Source organism: Venturia canescens, chromosome 3 (genome assembly GCF_019457755.1).
Source record: "Venturia canescens isolate UGA chromosome 3, ASM1945775v1, whole genome shotgun sequence".
Classification (NCBI taxonomy): Eukaryota; Metazoa; Arthropoda; class Insecta; order Hymenoptera; family Ichneumonidae; genus Venturia; species Venturia canescens.
In genome coordinates this window covers 16,485,728-16,505,919 of record NC_057423.1, presented here as the reverse complement: position 1 = coordinate 16,505,919, position 20,192 = coordinate 16,485,728, and the positions used below count along the sequence as shown (strand labels likewise).

At 47.3% G+C, this 20,192-nt stretch overlaps 2 protein-coding genes across 2 annotated transcripts in view; both read left to right on the top strand.

Annotated features, from left to right (window-relative positions):
- LOC122408304 (transposon Tf2-1 polyprotein) overlaps positions 1 to 20,192 on the top strand; it is a 240,796-nt gene that overhangs the window by 6,103 nt on the left and 214,501 nt on the right. The window lies entirely within an intron of this gene.
- Positions 14,522 to 18,360, top strand: LOC122408065 (uncharacterized). The gene is made up of 4 exons (XM_043414611.1): positions 14,522 to 15,563; positions 15,656 to 16,083; positions 16,192 to 16,482; positions 16,582 to 18,360. The coding sequence occupies exons 1-4, from the start codon at positions 14,522 to 14,524 to the stop codon at positions 18,358 to 18,360; spliced, it is 3,540 nt and encodes a 1,179-aa protein (XP_043270546.1).

Sequence of the window (20,192 nt, the reverse complement as noted above, 5' to 3'; positions counted from 1 at the left end):
CGTGCAGTTTTGATGAAGCAGCGAATACCTCAAGCTCTCGCGAGGCATCGCGCCTCGCGAACGGTCTTATCTAAGCGCGAGAGTGAGCGAGAGGGCATGTGTGATTCCTTTGCCCCGTATACGAGGATGACTGCATCGGGCCGAGGTGTCAGCTGTTTTACACCCCTCCTGTCCTTCTTTTGCCCCTGCAATGATGTGCTCACCATAAGCACGTATTTGCATGAACGTCTTAGCCGTCAGTCTTCAACCGAACCGTGCGCGAGTATCTCGTCCCGGCCTCGTTTATATACCGCTCCTCTACAAGTTTTTTCTTTTTTTTATTTTTTTCGCCAAAAATGTATCCGCGCTACCGGGATTATGAGTTTTTGTGCCAGTCATTTACGTGCCGCGTCATACGGTTCTTGAGCGTCGCGTCCCTATACATCCGTACCGACGCTCTTGAACAATTGTACCTCCACGTGGTAAATTTAATGCACAGTGAATTTATAGACAGGAGGTTGGGCCGGCCCATCCAACGCGAGGAGGCAACGCCGGGTGTGTGCTGTGTGGTGGTATTGCGGGGCTCGCGTATTGCGTACCGTGGGGAGATCGTGTACCGTGATAGCGGTGACTTTGTCGAGGTGCATCTGGTGGATCATGGTGACAGTGAGTTTTACGAGCTAAACTGCCTGTACCACCCGTCAGCGGCATTAGAGGCGATACCGGCGCTCGTGCTAGAGTGCTCCCTCCGCAGCGTCGCCTACTTAGAGGCCTTCCATTATCCGGCCCATGAGATGGAAGCGCTGTGCGAGGGGCCTCTTACGGCTAGGGCCATGGGCCCTCCTACACGCCACCCCCTGAGCATCCAGCTGTTTGACGAGGACGGCCGGGAGCTCGGGGGTGTTCTCGTGGACGAGTTACCGGACGGCTATCGCGGCTACGACGAAGGGGCTGAAGACGGGCTCGTCGGCGTTGCTGCAGCCCCTGACGACCCTGAGGAGTAGTGTGTGTGTGCGTGCGTGTGTGTGTGTGCGTGCGTGCGTGCGTGCGTGCGTGCGTGTGTGTGTGTGTGTGTATGTGTGTGTGTGTGTGTGTGTGTGTGTGTGTGTGTGTGTGTGTGTGTGTGTGTGTGTGTGTGTGTGTGTGTGTGTGTGTGTGTGTGCGTGTGTGTGTGTGTGTGTGTGTGTGTGTGTGTGTGTGTGTGTGTGTGTGTGTGTGTGTGTGTGTGTGTGTGTGTGTGTGTGCGTGAGTGCGTGCGTGCGTGAAAAAAACAGTGGCGTGCGAGCCAGCGCCGTGGAGTCTGGACCGGGGCGAGAGAGAGAGGCACGTCACCCTGGTAAGTTTCTCGATATATATTTTTTATTTTTTATTTTTTTTCTTTTTAATTTTTATTTTTTTATTTTTATTTTCTGCTTTTTTTATCCCTTTTAAAAATAAAATTAATATAGAGAGAGAGATTTTTTATTTTATATTTTTTCAGAAATATAAAATAAAAATATATATATATATATATACCTGAAAAAACGATGGTGCACTATGGCGACACGCTCATCCCCCCTCTGCACACCCGCAAACCTCTCGCCCACAACGCCGGCCGCTCGGCCTAGTGGGGGAAAGGAGTGGGGATAGGAGTGGGGATAGGAGTGGGGGTCGCCATAGTGCACCACCTACTACTCTTATCATCCAAATTGACAATGGCAAATTCGTACTTTCGTGGTCCATTCCGTGGTAACGCGTTTTTCACATAAACTCCATGGAAATGTGGAATTTTCATAGCTTTGGCCTATTTTGTGATATCTGTATCAGTGAGTGCTCGGTGTGGTAGCTTTATAGGATTTTTGTTGGGTAGGGTTTCAGATGCAATCCCAGACCTTTTTTGTAGGGTTTCAGGTAGAGTCCTTTACCTAAAGCAATAGATTCCATAGTCTCATTGTGTCGTCTACTTTCTTCCAATTGACGTTTCGCAGCTTGCGCATCATTTATGGCTTTTGTTATACCCTCTGCACCTCCCACAAGAGCTCCTATTGCACTCAGCCCAGCAAACGGCGGTATCAAAAATGGTAACAAACCCCCAATTTTCTCGGGTACTCGTAAGACTCGAGGTGATTGGAATTTTCTCTTCCCACCCGCTTTCGTCACAACATCACGAGCACTTTTTAGTGCCACTCTGATAGGATCAACAGCTCCTCGACGTATTGACATTTTAGCTACATCAACGATCCGTTTGAACGCTATCTTTTTCTTATTAGGTTTCATTCGCTTCCTTTTTGCAGCTGGACTGAATGTCCGCCCTTTCACACCCAGACCGAGTCTTCATCAGATTTGCGACACCCAAAGCTGCAGCTTTTTCACCAAAATTAGCGTCTTTTGCAAAAACACACTGCCAAGCTTTGTCCTAGAGTACTCTGTCCGCTGCGTGTCGGGCATCGATGTTTTCTCGATTTTTCGAATACGCGATGTCGTGCTCTTTGCAAGCTGCGTCAAGCGCATTAATTCCCGGATCACCTCGTTCGAGTCTCTGTTTCAGTTTAGTACCAGGACCACAATATTGATAGCCAGGTAAACGTAGTTCAACTGTTATTTTATTGATGAGATCGTTGATAAGTCCTTTTCCACGTTTCTTCCGACACTCGATCATTACTGAGGAGATACCGTTCGTAGACATCCTATTTATACTTTTTTTTTTTCATCACCTACTGCACCGTATTTTCCGGGCTAAACGCCCTCTGAAAATGACTCACTGCCAGTTATTGTTTTAGCTTTCCAGTCGGATTTCTTACTTAGTTCCACGATAAAATTGATCTTTCAAGTATTCTTTCATGCTCTGAGTTATGGGATTTTTATCTCAATTATCCATTTTCGTGTGTATGTATCAAAAGTTTGATGACAACTGAGAAATGGCTTTATAAGCGACGTACTTATACCTGTTTCTCTCAGTCATGATCATGATGAGGTTCAATAAATCAACCAATCAAATTATTATCTATTATGACGATATTCTTACCTGGCTGACGGTAGGCGGGGGAGGACTGTGAGGGGCGGGGCGGAAAATAAAGATTATAATATGCGATCCGACTTAAGTGGAAAGAATTAACAAAATTGGCTTTATTTCGTATAACAGTGGTTTTGGGGGCCAGTTAGTTTTATAAAAAAATAACAAAAATAAATCGATCTCGTCGTCGAATTCTACGAGAACAAATCGGTGTTGGGAAAAGAATGTAAGAAAAAAAAACAGCGGGGTCAGTCGAGTTACAATTCTAATACTCGCAGTAATCAATCGGGGCTAACAAAAGTAGTGAATAACAAGGAAATAATAACCGCTATCTGAATTGCGCGGAACGCCGACTAATAATTAGCTGAGGGCTAGCGGGGGGGGGGGGGGGAGAAACGGCTAAAAGACTCGATATCACCGGGTCGAGAGGTGCCTATCGCTCAGGCGTCTTATAATACCCGTGAATTTCCAGTGATGCACAAAAAAAACAGTTTCGCAGCGGGGCAGATACGCAGGACTAATAGCAGGCGAACAAAAAAGGGAGGGGGGGGGGCGCAAATATTACACTCGCGGGCCGAGTTCTGTTAACCGCGACACTCTCGTGGCCGAGCACAGAAATGATCGTAGCAAACACAGAACACTAAGGAAAAGTCACTTACGAGCCGAAGGTCGGCTGCCGGCTAATACATTCGCAATAGGACGCGCGGCTCGCACTTCGAGGCCACGAGGCCGGCGGTACGCGATCACGAAGGACGGGGAGGGGAAAGAGGGCTGCTGCCCACGCACTTTATCACACGGATTTCTCTTATTCTAACACCACAGCACTTTTTACAATTCGGACGAATAGTCGGGCAAAACCGGGGCGAAGTGAAGCAAATTCGTTCAAACGAGCCCGACGGGCCCGGAGAATACTCAGGGGAAACGGGAAAATGACTCGGCGAGTGCGCAAAAGAGCCGGGGCGAAAGATGGCTGTCGGCCAGGTGTTCCTTTCGCCGTGGCTGAACAGAGGGCGAAAACGACTTACTTGTGATCCCGCGGGCAAAAATCTCGGTTCAATCCGACGCCAACAATCCAATAAATTGATTCGTAATCCGGGAAAAGCGCGGTCGTCGTATAATTTCTTTGGCAATCTCTTTTATCTCGCTGGTAAAGCACGGAGAGCCACGGTACGCACGCCGAGTCGTGAAGAAGTGAGTCTCCTCGCGGCTTCCGTGATCTTCTTCCTGGTTGCGCAACACCGATCGATAATTAATCGATGCGCGCGCCGATGGGGGATCCAATAGCGATGATTTATTCCGCGCATCGCGGAGTATTTGGTGGCGAGGGGGAAGGCGGGGAGAGGAACGAGGCTGGATTGGTCGCTGCGTAGTGACGTCACGATCACTGATTGATTATCGCTCCTTGTTGTGGCGCCTCGTGCCACGATGCTGATTACAGGCGCCGCAGTGGCGAGTTGCGTAACCCGCTATTTGATTTTGGATCCCCGTGAGACTCCACGGGTCGATACATTGATGGCTGGCGCCACCGTGGCCGAATGGGGCACTGTGACCGACAGCTCGGTCCGGCGGGTTGTTGACAGTTCGCCGTTGTCGTGACGGGAAATACGGGCGGTGGAGTGTTTCTTGTTTCTCGTGCGTGGATCGCCTTCTCGAGGACTCGTGTCGGTGTCATGACGACGAGGGGTATCCACCGGGATGGAGCCTCGACGCCGGAGGCCCGGCGAGCAGCCGTTCGAGGTCGTGTTGCTGCTCGCGAGTTGACGTTTTGAGGTTATGGGACCTCCGACTCGACTCCTATTGCGTTGGCTTCGGCTCTTCGGTGGGAGTTCTTCGGGCTGCACGCTGGTCTTAATTGGTGAGGGGTTTCTTCCCTCACCGTAGGTGAGTTGTTCCGATTTCCTTCGCCTTATAGCGCAGGGCTGTGGAGGGAAGCAACAGGGAACTAGGGAGTATCGGGTGGGTGTTGTGCGAGGGCAATCTGGGGCTGAGTGAGGGAGTGTTGTTGCGGGGTAGCAATTGTGAGGACTGAGGGTTTAGTGAGTGGGGCGGGGACTCTTCTTGCATTGCTGGAATCGATGCTTATTTCTGTTGGTGACTTTTCAGATGCTGCGGTGGTCCGGGTCTTGAATCGTTGGCGGCGTGCGTAGGCTCAGGGCTGGGGCTTACAGCTAGGGCTTACAGCTAGAGCTACGACGAAGACTCAGAGGGAGTCTGACCCAAATAACGAAAAGGAAATAGGGCTCGGCTTAAAGCTAGTCTGGAATTGAAGTGCTGCGGTGGGACACCACCACGACTCATAGTGACGGTGACGGAGTGGCTACAACGTCACACTATAAAGAATTGTGATGATTTCGTGCAACACTATGCTAAGAATAAACGTCATGGGGAACTGTTACCAAGTAGTATACGTGCAGTATTTTGTGGTCCATCCAATTGTGACAAGACCAACGCGCTACTCACCCTCATTACACATCCCAACGGTTTGAGATTTGAGAATGTGCATGTGTATTCAAAGTCTTTGAATCAGCTAAAGTACATATTTTTCAAACGCTTACTCGAATCTGTACAAGGAGAGAAATATTTTCCCTTCATCGATCACGAGCTAGTAATCAAACCGGAGGAAGCTCGACCGAATTCCCTCATGATTTTCGATGACATCGCTTGTGAAAAACAGGACAATGTGAGAGCATTTTTCTGCATGGGGTGACACAAAAACGGATACTGATTTTACCTCTGCCAAACGTATGCACGTATCCCGAAACATCTTATCCGTGATAATATCAATCTACTGGTTGTCTTTAAGCAAGATGAAATGAATTTGAAACATATATACGATGATCACGTAAATACCGACATGGCGTACAAACAATTTAAAAGTTTATGTTCAAAGTGCTGGAATGACAATAAATATGGGTCCGTGGTAATAGACAAGGATAGTGAATTGAACAAGGGTCGTTACAGGAGAGGATTCAATTGCTTTATATATTTGTAATTTCAAACTTTATCGCATAGTTGAAATGTAACCTTAAAAGCGTGAATATTTTCAGAGCCGAGCTGAATAAGGGAAAAAACATTTTACGCCGAATCGCAAGCGCGAGCGATGCGATTCGACGCAAACATTGTGTTTGCGTCGAAAAATGTTGAAATTGAGGAAAATGACGGCTGAGAAAGCCATGAGTTAAATTTTCAAACCCGTAATGAATCGTTTAGAGAAGTTGGTTGATTAGTCAGTAAAACAGGAATCAGCTTCCAAGAAAGAACGAAATGAGGAGTCTTCCGTGAAAAAAGAAGATGAATTTATCGATAACGAAGATGATGAATTCGAACGTTCGTTTGAAATGGCTCACGGGGATACCTTAGAAGAGGATATTAGTTTTGAGGATGATGATAGTATTAAACGTGATGATTTGTCTTAAAGTTACTCAAATATGTTTGACACGATGGAAAAGAAAGAGCTGGATACATCGTATGGAGTACGAAAATTACAGGGAAATCGTTTAATGACCGGAAATTTACCAATTACGTTTGAGCAAAGTATTATTCGTATCGGTGATAAGACTTTTGATCAAAGTGAGGGTTTACTGGAATTGCTGTTTAAAAAATCCCCCGATGAATCTCGAGTAACGGCAAACGATAGGAAAAGTTATCGCAAAATTCTCAATTCGATAAACACTTACAGAAAACAGTACATTCATGATCACGCAATTCGTAATGATAAAAGTAGAAAATTAAAAAATATAATTGCTGAAATTATTGATTCACCGATAAGAAAATTCTAACCAACGCGACACTCGGAATAATTGGGTAAAAGTTACCGGTTACCGCGGTATAAAATTTTTAAAAGAAATAGTACCCTGGATTACGATTATCCCGATAACCCTAATGAGCTGGTTGATAGACTGCGTCTTCTTTATACTTCACAAGTTGCAGGCAATACAAGTCATGTCAATGAAATAATTTCCATCATCGAAGAATTGCGTGAAGCTCAAATTACACCGGCACACAAAAAAAAAGTGGTAAGTACCTAGAACCGAAACCATCAATCTCTACGTATTTTGGCCCGCTGAATCCGAATCCGGGGTCAGATTGGCCAATATACCTCCAAAATTTTGAGTAAATTCCAAAAATCCGCAAAAATTGCGGAAAATCGCTGTTAAGAGCATAATAAAAGTTCTCTTCGCCTTACGTGGAATTAGCTTGACTGATACATCTCCAAAATTTTTAGTAAATTTCAAAAAACCGCAAAAATGACGGAAAATTGCTGTTTAAAGCATGATAAAAGTTGTCTTCGACCTTCATCGGGGTTGTTTTTTTATGTAATTTGATGTGCTGAATCTGAATCTGGAGTCAGATCGGCTGATATACCCGCAAAATTTTGAGTAACTGCAAAAATCTCTAAAAATGGGTCAAAATCGCTAGCATGGGTAGAAGAAGAGTTTTATTGATCTAGATCGAGTACGCTCTTTTTGTATTTTGATGCGCTGAAACCGAAACCGGGCGTCTATTAAACTCGTACGTCTCCAAAATTTTGCTTCCATGGAAAAAACCGGCTAAAATTGTTCTTTATGAATTTCGAACAGCTCAATCCGAATCCAGTAGCTAGTAGTCGCGATCATACATACTTCGGTCGAAGATCGTTAAAAATAACAAAAAATAGCAATAAAAACGTGAAAAAATAGTTTTTTGAATGTTTTACACATGCATGATTCATCTTAAACTGTACATAAAAAAAGATCTGTATATTCTGTATGCAATAAACTAGAAACTGGGGAAAATTGTATAAAAAACTTGAATATAAAACTATCGCAGGCGTGATTAAAATTCTTTTATGGGGTTTGCTTCGGTATTAAAATAATAGACTGGAGTGCGAATTGGATACCACATTAATGGATAAATTCAAACCTGACATGTACAAAAACGTCGAGTGGAGACTCTTCATTGATTCGTCAAAAAGAAGTCTCAAAGCCGCTCTACTCCACAACGGAAACACATATGCTCCTATTCCAATAGCTCATTCAACCAAACTGAAAGAAAATTACGAAAATTTACAATTGGTATTGGAGAAAATAAAGTATTTGGAACAACAATTGCAAATTTGTGGTGATCTCAAAATTGCAACACTGCTTTTAGGTCAACAATCGGGGTTCACAAAAAATCCCTGCTTTTTATGTTTATGGGACAGTAGAGACAGAAAAAAACACTATGTTCAGAAAGGGTGGTCAACAAGAACAAACTTCGATCTAGTCTATAACACCATCATACGAACATCATTGATCAATCCTTCGAAATATCTGCTACCACCACTCCACATTAAGCTTGGTCTTATAAAGCAGTATGTCAAAGCTCTGGACAAAGATGGCGATTGTTTCCAGTATTTGGGAGAAAAGCTTCCCGCGATGAGTGATGCGAAATTAAAGGAGGGTATATTTGATGGACCACAAATTCGTAGTTTATTTGGCGACGAAAATTTCATTAAAAAAATGAACTATACTGAAAAGGCAGCATGGCAAAGTTTCAAAAAAGTTTCTCAGAACTTTTTGGGAAATGAGAAAAGTGAGAATTACCAGGATTTAGTTGAAGAGTTGTTGGAAAATTTTAGAAACTTGGGTTGTTTGTTAAATCTCAAGCTGCACTTTCTACACTCCCACCTCGACTACTTTCCTGAAAACCTTGGAGGTCTAAGTGAAGAACAAGGAGAAAGATTTCATCAAGACATCAGCGAAATGGAAAATCGGTATCAGGGAAGGTGGAATATCAATATGATGGCAGATTTTTGCTGGACGCTAAAGAAAGAAAGAAGAAGAGAAGATAGAAAGATAGACCCACTGCATAGGTCGTTCAAAGAGAAAAGAATCCGTTACAAGAGAAGGATGGTTTAAGATACATGAAGATTTTTTTCTTCTCATATTATTGTAGAACGTCTTATTTATTATTTTGTTAATACATTACATTATTTTGTATACGTTTTTATTGCTATTTTTTGTTATTTTTAACAATCTTCGACCGAAGTATGTATGATCGCGACTACTAGCTACTGGATTCGGATTGAGCTGTTCGAAATTCATAAAGAACAATTTTAGCCAGTTTTTTCCATGGAAGCAAAATTTTGGAGACGTACGAGTTTAATAGACGCCCGGTTTCGGTTTCAGCGCATCAAAATACAAAAAAAGCGTACTCGATCTAGATCAATAAAACTTTTCTTCTACCCATGCTAGCGATTTTGACCCATTTTTAGAGATTTTTGCAGTTACTCAAAATTTTGCGGGTATATCAGCCGATCTGACTCCAGATTCAGATTCAGCGCATCAAATTACATAAAAAAACAACCCCGATTAAGGTCGAAGACAACTTTTATCATGCTTTAAACAGCAATTTTCCGTCATTTTTGCGGTTTTTTGAAATTTACTAAAAATTTTGGAGATGTATCAGCCAATCTAATCCTCGATTCAGATTTAGCGCGTCAAATTACATGAAAAACACCCCCGCGTAAGGCGAAGAGAACTTTTATTATGCTCTTAACAGCGATTTTCCGCAATTTTTGCGGTTTTTTGGAATTTACTCAAAATTTTGGAGGTATATTGGCCAATCTGACCCCGGATTCGGATTCAGCGGGCCAAAGTACGTAGAGATTGATGGGTCCGGTTCTAGGTACTTACCACTTTTTTTTTGTGTGCCGGTGTTATTTATTAGGTAGTACTCGAGTTCAGTTAAATCATGAGTGTCGATGTGTTTGGACGACAATTATCGAATAAGAATGTTTCTCCAGAGAGCCGTAGTCCTCCTGGTAATGGATTTAAAATTACGCTCGATGGTCAATATGATATAGGTAATAAGAGATTGTGTAATCTTGCTGAGCCTAAACTTGAGAATGATGCTGTTACCGTACGATTGACACAAAATTTTGTTAAACAAGAAGTACATCTCGTATATACAATTACATCTTCCATGCGAAACCAACTAGATGATCATGAAATCATCATTCGAGCTTTCGAGAACATCTTTAATGACAACTTAGACACCCAACGTATTAATCAGGATACACTAGCAGAATTGATGATGCGCAATTCTGAAATCATTGCATATTTGGAAGACAGACGGATAGCATTGGAAAAAATTAATAAAATAAGATAAGAACATCAAGTTGATGATAGGAAGCTTTCAGATAAAAATAAACGAGAAACAAATCGAAACGGATCGTGAATCTGAGCATTTCGCAATTTTCAAGTAATTTTCCTATTGGACCAGCCCTAGAATGATTGAGAAGAAAAAAGGGGTGGTGGAAGAACTTCACAGACCTGCCAAAAGAAACTATCCTCGTCGTCGTGTGGATATTCGAGTATTAGATGAAACTTGCCAGGTAGATCTCGTGGATATGACTGCGTATGCCCGATACAACAACGGTTACAAATATTTCCTTACGATCATTGATATATTTTCAACGTATGCTTGGGCGATGCCGATCAAGAGTAAGAATGGCAGAGATGTATCGAATGCTCTAGCAACTGTACTTGCTGAGGGTCGCGTATCAAAAAAATTGCATGTTGATCGTGGTGAAGAATTTTATAATAATGAATTCAAGCCCTCCTACAACGTTATAATATCAAGAGACGTGGTAGCGGCTCGGTGCCAAGTATTAAAAGGAAAAACTACAGCGCAAAAGAAAAGTCAGCGCGAGCCCTACCGCTACTCTTATATACGCGAATATGCCGGTTTTATGACATCACAGAATTTTCAAACGGCTCTCACAAACAAACCATTACATGAAAGAACCTCAAAATTGGTGACGATTTTTTTTAAATTTTTCCCTTTCCATTGGTCTTTGTTGCAGGTAAATCCGTTCAGTCGATTCTGAGATATGTAACGTTAGTGATTTAAAATCCATCGTTTCGGGAACTTTCGTTTTCTGAGAGACAGAGGGTCGTAAGTTCAGCATGTTTACAATTGGACTTACGTTCTTTGCACGATTTCTTACGTTTTGTCACACGCTACGTCACGCACTACGCTGAACGCAGCTACCCCCTCTCCTTGTGCATCGCCGAGCGAGAGAGACAGAGACTGTGCGAACAGCGGGGGCAATACCAGCTCCTGGTTTACGCATAATATATGTTATATTTATATAATATTGTTCAGGATTGAGCGAGGCCTCGACGGTAGCGCGAGATTATTCGGGCCGGGCTCTCGCGCTCCGCCGCTGGCGTCGCCAGTTCGCGGGTTCGTACATTTTGGGCGCGTGCAATTAGAGCAGCCGGGCGCTCGTTTCACGCGCTCACGGGGGCGTCGCCACCTCCTGGGCAGTAATTAGCACGGGACCGGGGAAGCACACCGCGCATGTGCGCGGGGCTTCATCATCGATCTCCATGATTGATGCCTCAGTCTTGATCCGGTCGCTGAAGCGTGCAATACGGCTAATCACTGCATCTCACCTTCTCACCAGTTTCGGTATCAAATTCGGGTTCTCTTATTCATTTTCGGTTCAAATCATTACACGGACTCTGCGCATTTAACGGAACATTCTCTCGGCCTCATTTGAACGGTATATCTCTAAAAATCATCGGGTTCTTTCTCACGAGCACGCTTCGGTCGTCCATCTTGTTCGTCTCGCACGTGCTCGACGAACACCGGGTCAACTCGCATTTTCATCATCGGGCTACTCGCCGGGCTCTTTCTCAACAATTATCGGGACTCACTGTACGTTATCATCGGGAGTTGTCTCACAAATAAATCTACTTGTAATTTTTCTCTATTCTCCGCCGCATTTATTATTTGCCACCTACACCAGACTCCTTGCACAAACATTTTGGTCCTTCGAGCCGGATCTGGTGGTAAGTGCGCGCGGAGTGGGTGAAAAAAGTGAGTGAAAATTCAGTGGGAACGGTTTCAACGGGTTTTTCACGGCGCATCGCATCTCATCGGGACTTCGAACATTCTCGTCTCCACGGCGTGGTACGCACGTGGTTCGAGCTCACCGGGCGGCCATCTTGGTCGTCGACCGCGCACTCTCATCGATCCTTCGATCTCAACGGGTTTTTTCTCAGTGAGTCTTCACATCGGGTGAGTTTTTTCGCAAACTTTATTCATCAATTTATTTGGGAAAATGGACAACAGTGCGGGAAGTGAAGCAAGTGTGCGGTCGCGGGCTCAGCGGTAGCGCTTTCTCTCTCACTCTCGGCGCGCGGGAACATTGGCGTCGATCTCGGCTCTCATTCTCGGGACGCTCACGGCGCGGCGCGGCGCGGCGCTGCCGAGTCGGTAATCAGTCACTGGCATCAGGTCACGGGCGGTAAAGTAACGGTCACATTACCGCGCATCGGTAATTTATCGGTTTTCCACGGGATTCGGACATTCGGCGGCAACTCATCGGCTAAATTCAATGCATGGACAATTCTCACGACCGTTACGGGCAATTACTCGGTTTTTCACACCCTTTTTGGGAAATTTTGGGTACTTTTCGGGAGTGGCCAGTGACTTCGGGCAAAATCAAAGGACATTTCTCACGGGTTCTAGTAGTGATTAGTGACATTTCGTATTCGGGTTTACAGTGACGTTCCGTTATCGCATTTTGGACCAGCGGGTGCTTTATCGGTATTCTGTGCACTTTCGGGATTAACGGTGACAGGTGGCGCGGGTCGGGCGGGTTCAGGGCGGCCACCTCGCCTCTTCAAGCATTTCGGGCTTGTACAAAAAATACGGGCTGCATCATTCATACTCCGGGACAATATACTCCGGTTTTTTGGGGATTTTTGTCGGTTTATTGGGCTCCACGCAATTCTTTGGGAGCAATTGGGTCCCTTTCTCATTTGAATCGGATACCTCGCCTTTTCGGACGGTTCTATCATTCGGTTGCGCTCAACAGGTAACATGTCAGACGGGGAATCCTCACACCCAAAATCGGAACCGGGCGAAGAGCATCTGGTTCTCCTCGTCCCCACGGGAGACGAGGTCGCTCCTCCAGCGGGACCACCGGAATCCTCCTCACCGCGGCGGGACGTCTCCCCCGCAGCCTCACTCCAGGAGCTGGACGCGGGCAATCGGGATTTGACATCACGCTCACGGGATAATTCTCGATCGGGCAGCCGGGAACCGTCACCGGGCACACGGAATCCACCTCGAGCGGGTAATCGGGCAACGGGACCGCTCGAGCTCAAGGTGGCTACGCAGAACGCTCGGGTAAAACTCCTGGAGTCACTGCTCACTACGGTGACTCAGGCGGTCGCACGGGATTTCACCCCTTCGCAGCTCGACAATTTGCGGGTGCAGTCGACGGAGCTGTGGAGCAAATTCTCACAGGTGCACGACGCGATCTCGGAGTCGTGCACGCCAGCGTTCTTATCGGGAGCATACGTCACCGGGGACGTATATTCGCAGGCGTTCCACCTGCACCAGCGCATCACCTCAATCATTTCTCGGTTTCGGGACGAGATTGAGCCTTCCTCAACGGGAGCTTCCACATCGGGCGGCACTGCAGCCATTGGGAGGGAGAATCTTACGAAGATCCCTCTACCTACATTCACCGGGGACTTCTCAGCCTGGATTTCATTTCGGGATCTATTCACATCTTTGGTTCAGGACAATGCATCGCTCACTGATGTCGAGCGTATGCACTATTTGCGGACGGCCACATCGGGAGAGGCGGCGAAACTCATCGCCAGCCTCGCAATAGAAGCTGAATCTTTCGCAACGGCTTGGGAGATTCTCTCGGATCGGTACAACGACACACGGGTGCTCATCCGCTCTCACCTGGACAGTATTTTTCGCACAACGGTCATCTCACCAAACTTTTCACGGGATCTTCGCACCCTCATCCACGACGTCTCGGAGGCGTATAACTCACTCCGGGTTCTGGGGGCACCTATCGACTACTGGGACTGGGTTCTCGAGTACGCGATCACGCGACGTCTCGACACCTCTAGTCGCGTCGCCTGGGAAACAAAAGCGGGCCAATCACCAAATCAGCCAAAATTGGCAGAATTACGGGCGTTCCTCACCAATCGGGCTCGGGCTCTTGAGGGCTCTGCTGTCTCCACGGGTCCTCCTCACTCTCAGAGCGGAAGCAACACGGGATCGGGCAAATCCACACCGGGTACATACTCAAGGCCGTCAGCAAGGGCTCATGCGGCAACAACGGGGAACCAGCAATCATGCTCGCTTTGCCAGCAGGCGCACTTCATCGTCGCCTGTCCCAAATTTCGGGAGCTCACCAACGAGCAACGGCGGGAAAAGGTACAGTCCTTGCGGCTGTGCTTTAATTGCTTGGGTCGGCACAACGGGTCGTCGTGCCAGACGACGACGAAGTGCAAGGAATGCGAACGGAAGCATCACACCATGATCCACGTCGGGTGGAGTCGGGACGGGAGCACTCCTGCACCATCACGTTCGGGCAAGTCGGGCGAGGCATCGGGAGCCTCTACGGCGGGACCATCCTCATCAAGCTCCGCATGAGACAGCGGGGCATTAACTTTGTCCGCCTCGGGAGCTGCCAGGCCGGCAGTTCTTCTCGCAACGGGTCAAGCTAACCTCATCACACCACACGGGGCTTCTCACCGGGTACGAATGTTGATCGACACGGGCGCGGAGATCACATTCATCACTGCTTCTCTCGTGCAGCAACTCAAGCTTCACCGGGAAGCATCGGTAACACCGATCATCGGGATCGGCGGGACGCACTCGGGCCACACGCGCGGGGTGGTTAGCGTAAAGCTTCGGTCTATGCACTCATCGGACATTGTCTCAATAAAAGCTCACATTTTGTCAAAGTTAATGCCTACTCTCCCTTCATTTACACCTCCTAACATCTCACTTTCTCATCTGCAAGGTCTTCCACTTGCAGACCCGGAATTTCTCTCACCAGGGTCCATCGAGTTAATTCTCGGGGCAGATATCTATGGGCAACTCATTCGGGAGCAGATCAAGCGGGGGCCTCAGGGCACACCGATTGCACAGAATACGGTTTTCGGGTGGATCGTTCTCGGTCCTATGGACTCTTCTCATCAGTCAGCCGGGTTGGTTCATCACGCTGCAGTGGATCACGGGTATCAGGAGCTTCAGGATCTCCTCACACAGTTTTGGGTACAGGAAGAAGTCTCGGGCTCGGGCGAATCGCACCTCACTCCTGATGAGCAGGAATGTGAGACTCATTTCTTGACGACACACAAACGGGACTCAGACGGGCGGTACGTCGTCAGATTGCTGGTTAAATCCGCATCGGGGACATTGGGCGGGTCTTTTCACACAGCTTCTTCCTGTCTCCATCGACTACGGTGCAAACTCAATCGTGATTCAACCTACAAGGGCCTCTACAACACGTTTCTCGAGGAATATGAATCATTGGGGCACATGACTCGAGTTGCGGGCAACCACGCCCCTCTCGGGCCCATTTACTACTTGCCACACCACGGGGTGCTCACCACAAAGTTACGTGTTGTATTCAACGGGTCGTGCAATACAGAGTCGGGGATTTCGCTTAACGACATTCTGCACACGGGCGCGAAACTGCAGCGGGATATTTCGGACGTTCTCTTGTGGGTCAGACGACACAGTTTCGTCTTCGCGACTGACATCGTTAAGATATTCCGGCAAATTCGGGTTCACGAAAGTGATTGGGACTTACAACGCATTTTATGGATGGACGAGGGCGGGCGGTCGTTCCATTCCATCTCACCACGGTCACTTACGGTACTCGGTCAGCACCATTTCTCGCCGGACGGGCCCTGGATCAACTGGTTACAGACGAGGGCGGGAAATATCCCGAAGCTGTTGCCCCTCTTTCAAGGGGGCAATATGTGGACGATATTTACGGCGGTGCTAACCAACTCGCAGATCTCATCACGCAAGCGGAGCAACTCATGGGGATTTGTACAGCGGGCTGCTTTCCTCTGGCCAAATGGCAGAGCAATCATCCGGAGCTTCTCACTGAGGTCGGGGCGACCTCATCAGCGGAAAACGCTCGGGTATCTGAAGAATGTGAGACAAAAGTCCTTGGTCTAGCATGGTTTCCTCACATGGACTTGTTCAAATTCACGGTTCACAAGTACACAGCCGGGGACGGGATCACGAAACGCATCATTCTCTCGGAAATCGCACAATTATACGATCCTCTGGGTTTTCTCTCACCGGTAACGATTTGAGCCAAAGTTCTCTTACAAAGGCTTTGGTTAGAAAAGTTAAATTGGGACGACCTCGTATCAACGGAAGTTCGCAACTCCTGGGTCGCGTTTCGGCAGGAACTATCGCATCTCGGGACGGTTTTGGTACCGCGATGGCTCAACAGCGCGCTAGGTACATCGGTCGAACTACACGGGTTTTCGGACGCATCTCAACTAGCAATGGGCGCAGCTGTGTACGTTCGGGTTTCGGGCACGGGTAATCAAGCAACGGTTTCACTAGTCTGCCCTAAGACTAAGGTCGCACCGATCAAACGGCTCCCAATTCCTCGGTTGGAGCTCGCAGCAGCGGTGCTGCTTGCTAAACTCACACACCACGTGCAAAACGTACTGGGCCTTGATGACTCACGGGTATACCTATGGACGGACTCAATGGTAACGCTCACTTGAGTCACTTCTCATCCTTCATGGTGGAAGGATTTTGTTCGGAATCGGGTATCACTGGCACAGGAGCTCGTGCCACGGGCCCAATGGAGATTCACACCGCGTCGGGACAATCCAGCGGATTGCGCATCACGGGGGCTAACCATCTCACAACTCGCGCGACATTCATCATGGTGGGACGGGCCTCACTGGTTAGCAAAAGACTCATTCCATTGGCCAACTCAACGCATCGGGATGGGGGACGCAGCGGCGCTCGAAGAGCGGCCAGGTCTTACACTCTCACTCGCCACAGCACCCTCACCGGTTTACGATCTCATTTGGAAATACTCATCTCTCACACGGTTGTTGCGAATCACCTCATGGCTCTTCAAGGTGATTACAAACCTGAAAAGAGCGGGCGACGGTACATCGGGTTCAGCCAACATCATACCGGGAGACCTGGAGAACTCACGGCTTTATTGGGTGAAAGCCATTCAGGGAGCATACTTCACTTCAGAGCTCAAAACACTCACATCTGGCTACACTCTCCCGAAATCGCATCCGATCACGCGATTAACGGGCTTCATAGATCATCAAGGCATTCTCAGGGTGGGAGGACGGCTGAAGCACTCAGCCTTACAACCTGATAGCAAACACTCAGTCATTCTCCCTCGGGACTCACCACTTACGGCACTCTTCATCGCTGATGCCCACGAGCGCACTCTTCACGGCGGGACTCAACTCACTCTGGCTTATCTACGGCAGAGCTGCTGGATCATCGGCGGGCGTGGGCCAGTACGCTCATACATTTTGCGTTGCGTGCGGTGCGCGCGCTTCCGGGCGCTCAAGGCCCAGCAACTAATGGGTCAGTTGCCAATCTCACGGGTTACGCCGGCAAGACCGTTTCTCTTCTCGGGGGTCGACTACGCGGGGCCAGTTTCACTCAAAAGCTGGCGCGGGCGCGGGAGCAAATGTCACAAAGGCTGGTTGTGCATTTTCATTTGTTTCGCTACCTCCGCTATGCACCTTGAAGTTGTTACAGATTTAACCACGGACGGGTTCCTCGCAGCACTCAGACGGTTCACGGGCAGACGCGGGATTCCGCACACGATCCAAAGTGATTGCGGAACCAACTTTCAGGGTGCAGCAGCGGAGCTACGACAATTATTCAAGACGGGTACACGGGAATCCGAACTCATTCAGCACACTGGGGCAACTGACGGGATTAAATGGGTGTTCAACCCACCGGGGGCACCTCATATGGGCGGGAAATGGGAGGCCGCAGTAAAATCGGTCAAGTATCATCTCCGGCGGACTATTGGGGATGCCAGTCTCACGTTTGAAGAATTTACGACTCTTTTCACACAAATTGAGGGCATACTCAACTCGCGGCCGTTGGAGCCTCTGTCGGATGACCCGGATGATTATTCGGTTCTCACCCCTGGGCATTTTCTCATCGGGGACACACTCACCTCCATTCCTGAGCCATCATTACGGGATGTGCCTCAAGGTCGCCTCACACGGTGGCAATGGCTCCAGGAACGGGTTCAATACTACTGGGAGCACTGGTCATCGGGATACCTGCAACGGCAGCAGGCTATATCAAAATGGCATCATCCGAGTCACGACATCCGGGTCGGGTCTATGGTTCTACTCATGAACGAAAACACGTCACCCACAAAGTGGCCACGGGCACGGGTCACACAACTACATCCGGGAAAGGACGGGCTCATACGGGTGGTTACTCTCAAAACGGCGACGACCACACTCACCCGGCCTATCACCAAACTGGCACTCTTGCCAGTGCCTCAACCGGGATCAATCGACAGCACTGCTGCCGATGGCGGGCGGAATGTTCAGGATTGAGCGAGGCCTCGACGGTAGCGCGAGAGAATTCGGGCCGGGCTCTCGCGTTCCGCCGCTGGCGTCGCCAGTTCGCGGGTTCGGACATTTTGGGCGCGTGCAATTAGAGCAGCCGGGTGCTCGTTTCACGCGCTCACGGGGGGCGTCGCCACCTCCTGGGCAGTAATTAGCACGGGACCGGGGAAGCACACCGCGCATGTGCGCGGGGCTTCATCATCGATCTCCATGATTGATGCCTCAGTCTTGATCTGGTCGCTGAAGCGTGCAATACGGCTAATCACTGCATCTCACCTTCTCACCAGTTTCGGTATCAAATTCGGGTTCTCTTATTCATTTTCGGTTCAAATCATTACACGGACTCTGCGCATTTAACGGAACATTCTCTCGGCCTCATTTGAACGGTATATCTCTAAAAATCATCGGGTTCTTTCTCACGAGCACGCTTCGGTCGTCCATCTTGTTCGTCTCGCACGTGCTCGACGAACACCGGGTCAACTCGCATTTTCATCATCGGGCTACTCGCCGGGCTCTTTCTCAACAATTATCGGGACTCATTGTACGTTATCATCGGGAGTTGTCTCACAGATATATCTACTTGTAATTTTTCTCTATTCTCCGCCGCATTGATTATTTGCCACCTACACCAGACTCCTTGCACAAACAAATATATATTTTATTTATTAATATTAATAAATAATAGAATATTATTATAATAAATATTTTATTATAATTAATATATAATATAATGCATATATTATATTATACAATATATAAAAAATATAATATAATAATAATATAATAAAAATTAAATTAAATAATAAATAATAAAAAATAAAAAAATATAAAATCCGGGTCGATGCCGCTGGATTTTTCGAGGATGTCTAGGGCGATAGCTCATGGGTTTTGGACGACTAGGTTTAGGTACATTCTGTCGCGATTTTCGATGTCTAGGTCGACGACCCCATAGTTTTTTATGACCAGATATATTCCTCCATAGCTTTCGACGTCTAGGTATGTTTCTCCATGGTTTTCGTGGTGCAGGATAATTCCTCCATGGGTTTCGATGTCTAGGTATATTCCTGTATGGTTTCTGATGTGCAGGTGTATTTCTCCATAGTTCTTCTTGTCTAGGTATATTCCTCCATAGTTTTCGATGTCTAAGTATATTCCTCCATGGTTTTCAATGTCTAGTCATGTTCCATCATGGCTTTCGTGGGTCAGGTATATTCCTACATGGTTTTCGATGTCTGGATATGTTTTTTCGTGGTTTTCAATGTCTAGGCATGTTTCCTCATGGTTTTCGCGGTCGAGGTCGACGGCTCCACAGTTTTCGATGTCCAAGTATGTTTCTCCGTGATTTTCGTGGTCTAGTATAATTCCTCCATGGGTTTTGCTTCTCCATGGTTTTCGTGGTCTAGGATAATTCCCCATGGGTTTTGATGTCTAGGTATATTCCTCCATGGTTTCCAATGTCTATAGGCATGTTCCTTCATGGTTTTCGTGGTCCAGGTATATTCCTCCATAGTTTTCAATGTCTAGGCATGTTCCATCATGGTTTTCGTGGTTCAGGCCTCCATGGTTTTCGATGGCTACGTGGACAGCTCCATACTTTTCATTTGCTGGGTATACTTCACCTTGGATTTCGTCGTCTAGGTATGTTTCTGCAAAGTTTTCTATCTTCATGATTTTTATTCCATGATTTCCATTATTTTCCATTTCATTCCATGATTTTTAATGTCTGGATATGGTTCTCCATGGTTTTCGCGGTCTAGGCCGACGGCACCATTGTTTTCGATGTCTACGTCGACAGCTCCATGGTTTTCGATGGCTAGGTA